This window comes from Musa acuminata, chromosome BXJ3-7, assembly GCF_036884655.1.
Source record: "Musa acuminata AAA Group cultivar baxijiao chromosome BXJ3-7, Cavendish_Baxijiao_AAA, whole genome shotgun sequence".
NCBI classification, from domain to species: domain Eukaryota; kingdom Viridiplantae; phylum Streptophyta; class Magnoliopsida; order Zingiberales; family Musaceae; genus Musa; species Musa acuminata.
Window position 1 is genome coordinate 16,258,253 of NC_088355.1, and position 3,827 is coordinate 16,262,079.

General features: G+C 50.5%; 1 protein-coding gene across 1 annotated transcript; it reads left to right on the forward strand.

Moving 5' to 3' along the window:
• Positions 1-1,074: 1,074 nt before the first annotated feature.
• Positions 1,075-1,611, forward strand: LOC135642875 (uncharacterized). The gene has a single exon (XM_065159359.1). The coding sequence runs from the start codon at positions 1,075-1,077 to the stop codon at positions 1,609-1,611; it is 537 nt and encodes a 178-aa protein (XP_065015431.1).
• The last annotated feature ends 2,216 nt before the right edge of the window (positions 1,612-3,827 follow it).

Below are 3,827 nucleotides of genomic sequence, written 5' to 3' on the forward strand. Positions count from 1 at the left end.
GCATTAGAGACGTACGACAACGACTCTGACCCTACGGAGCATGTCGTCGCATTTCGGGCTCAAATGGCCCTCTACGGCACATTCAATGCACTAATGTGTCAGGCATTCCTGACTACCTTCAGAGGACTGGCGGGGGCATGGTTTAGTCGGCTACAACCAGGCACAATCTCTTCGTTCGATCAGCTCATAAGAGAGTTCGAGCAAAACTTCCTGGCCAGCGTGCAACCCAGGCCTTCCATGGCCATGCTTCTTGTGTTGTCCCAGGGCGAGGGCGAATTACTTTCCCAATTCATCACATGCTTCGCCATCGAAATCCAAGGGTTCCTAGATGCTCATCCCTCCCTAATTATGCAAGCTTTCTTGATGGGTTTACGACCCTCGAGGTTCTTCTGGTCACTGATCGAGAAGCCACCCTCAGCCATCCCCGAGATGCTCCTGCACGTCAATTAGTACGTCGCTGCGAAAACCTCGATGGTGGGATGATGCAAGGATAGCAAGAGGCCGAGGGTGGAATAGGCTCAAGGGGCAATCTCGGGGTCATCAGCAGCGTAACCCCGCAGGAAGTTCGCCCCCGACCGACCCGAGCAACTGCTCTCGAGACCCCCGCCTCTGCCCCTGAACACTTATCACACCGAGATCTTTCTCCATATTAGGGAGAAAGGACTTTTACGACAACCCAACCCCTTGAAAGCTACTCACAAGGACTGATCTAAATATTACAGGTTCCATCGTGACTATGGCCACGACGCAAAGGACTGCCATGACCTCCAGAATCAAATCGAAGAATTGATCCAAAGAGGCCACCTCGGGCGCTACCTTAGAGAACCAAGAGAAGCATCGCCATGACCCAGGGGCCCCGTCGAGAAGCAAATCGACATCATCACAACCGGACTAGCTTTTGACGGTAGTAGCACCACGGCGAGGAAGGCCTATGCGCGTAGCGTAGTGGAGAAGCACCCCATACCCGAGTTTGAACCCGAAATCACTTTCGGGATCGAAGAAGTCAAACGCCTCCACCATAACGACGCTTTGGTGATCTCCATCTAGATTGCCAACGCTCAGGTGAAGAGGGTGATGATCGACATTGGGAGCTCTGCCGACGTACTGTACCTTGACGCCTTCAAGAAGCTTGGCCTAACTAACGAGGATCTCAACCCCATGACGTCGGCGCTCACCGGATTTACGGGGGATTCCATCTCCCCGCTTGGGACTATTGTCCTCCCTATTACCATTGGGGAAGAACCAAGAACCAAGACGATGATGACCACCTTCATGGTAGTCGACCTGCTCTCCGCCTATAACGCCATCTTCAACCGCCTGACGCTCAACAAGTTGAAAGCGGTGGTCTTCACCTACCACCAAGCCATTAAGTTTCCGACGCCAGTAGGAGTCGGGGTATATCGAAGTGATCCCAAGGAATCAAGGCAGTGCTATCTAACGGTGGTCACCCTCCCGATGAAGCCACGACCTCAGCAAGCCCCGGATCCCCGTGAAGAAATCAAAATATCGACGCTCCAAGAATCACCCGAACAGATTGTTGAAGTGCACTTGAAAAGGGATCGACCCAACATGACCGTGAAGGTTAGAACAACGCTCCCCAAAGAAAACTAGCTCTAGCTTATCGATTTTCTAAAGAAAAACATTGATGTGTTCGCATGGTCCCCACGAGACATGCCTGGAATCAACTTAGACGTAGCCCGGCACCACCTCAACATCCACCCGGAAGCACGACCTGTGAAATAGAGGTTGAGGAAGTTCACCCCCAAATGGCAAAGGGCGATCAGTAATGAAATAGACCGCCTTAGGGAGGCTGAGTTCATAACCGAGATGAAATACCCTCGGTGGCTGTAAAATATAGCCCTTGTTAAGAAATACAATGGAAGCTAGAGGATGTGTGTCGACTACACCGATCTCAACCGAGCATGCCCCAAATATTGCTATCCACCCCCAAGGATAGATTGGCTGGTAGATACTATGGTAGGTTTTGAACTTCTCACATTTATGGATGCATTTTCAGGTTATAACTAGATTCGGATGGCACCGCAAGATCAAGAGCACATTGTTTTCATTACCGACATGGGGGTGTACTACTACAAAGTGATGCTTTTCAGTCTGAAAAATGCCGGGGCAACATACCAAAGGATGGTCAATGAAATGTTCAGACAACAGCTCGGCAAGAACATGGAGGTATACATCGATGACATGATCATAAAAAGCAAGTCGACAAGTACGCATATGACCGACCTAGCTAAGACTTTCCAGACCCTCAAGCGGTTCAACATGCACCTAAATCCTTTAAAGTGCGTCTTTGGGGTCCGCTCCGGCAAGTTCCTCGGATTCATCATCCACCAAAGGGGAATAGATGCCAACCCGAAAAAGGTTCGGGCCATAATAGAGATGTAGCCTCCACGCTCGATCAAGGAAGTGCAACGTCTCACCGGGAAACTGGCAGCGCTCAGTAGGTTTGTGTCGTGCCTCGGGGACAAGAGTCTCCCTTTCTTCCACGCTCTCCGACAGGCCGATGGCTTCACATGGACCTCGGAATAAGAGGAAGCCTTCAGAAAGCTGAGGGCGTACCTCGCTCAATTGCCCCGACTCGTGTCGCTTGAGCCGGGCGAGGTCCTTAGTCTTTACATGGCAGCCACTTCACGAGCGGTCAGCTCGATGGTAACCCGAGAGGCATCATCGGCATAGCAACCTATCTACTATGTCAGCCACATTCTCGTTGGTCCCTAGGTACGGTACCTCCCGATCGAGAAATTGATTCGCGCACTGATAAAGATGGCCCGAAAGCTGTGACCATACTTTCAAGCCCATACAATCAAGGTGATAACCGACCATCCCCTATGGCAAATCCTCTCAAAGTTCAACACTTCAGGGCGGATGCTGCGATGGTCGATCGAGCTCGACGAATTTGACATCCAATACGTCCCCAGGACGACCATAAAGGCCCAAGTATTGGCCAACTTCATCTTCGAACTAACCCCCAAGGACCATGCTATTAAACAGGGACATAACAAGTGCGCATGGACCTTGTATGTGGACAGCTCGGCAATCGCTGAGGGAGCAGGGGCCGGACTCATCCTAAAGAGCCCAACTGGGGAAACCTATGAACGGGCACTTCAGCTATGATTCAAGGCCACCAACAACGAGGCCGAATACGAAGTGTTACTCCATGGGTTGTGCCTCACCTTGGAAATCCAGGTGGGAGACCTCGAGGCCTTTAGCGACTCTCAACTGGTGGTGGGACATATCAACGGGAGCTATGAAGCTCGAGACCCGACAATGGCGCTATACTTGCCAAAAGTAAGATGGATCGCTTGCCGCTTCGACCATCTCTTGGTCATGAGGATACCTCATGTGTAGAACGTGCAAGCCGATGCCTTAGCCAGGCTAGCCTCCACTCATAACTCGGGAGGGACACCTGTTGAATCTCGTATTTTGATGATGAAACCAATTGATAAGTGTTTATGTTTTAATCTACGTTTTGAGTGACACAGGATGCTTCGATCAGGATGAGACAATTAAAGCAGGAAGAATCATGTTGTGCCGGGGGAAAACATGTCAGAAGATAAGACGTCGGGCTAGAGGAACGGTCGACGTATCGATAGAAGGCTTCGGGCTGTGGATTCGGGCATCGGGCTAAGAAGAGCGGATATTATGCCAAGGATATTAGAGTTGCGGAGTCAACTAGCCGATTGGGAAATAGGCCGCAAGAGAGGACGATGCGTCGAAGAATCGAAGGAAGCGTCGAGGGACTAATAACATGCCGAACAACTTAATTAATTCTTAGTATTAATTATCTAGATCAAAGTATGTTTCTAAAT

What these genes read in the sequence shown, in the direction of transcription:
- LOC135642875 (XM_065159359.1), top strand. Translation starts at nt 1,075, where the DNA reads ATGATCGACATTGGGAGCTCTGCCGACGTACTGTACCTTGACGCCTTC.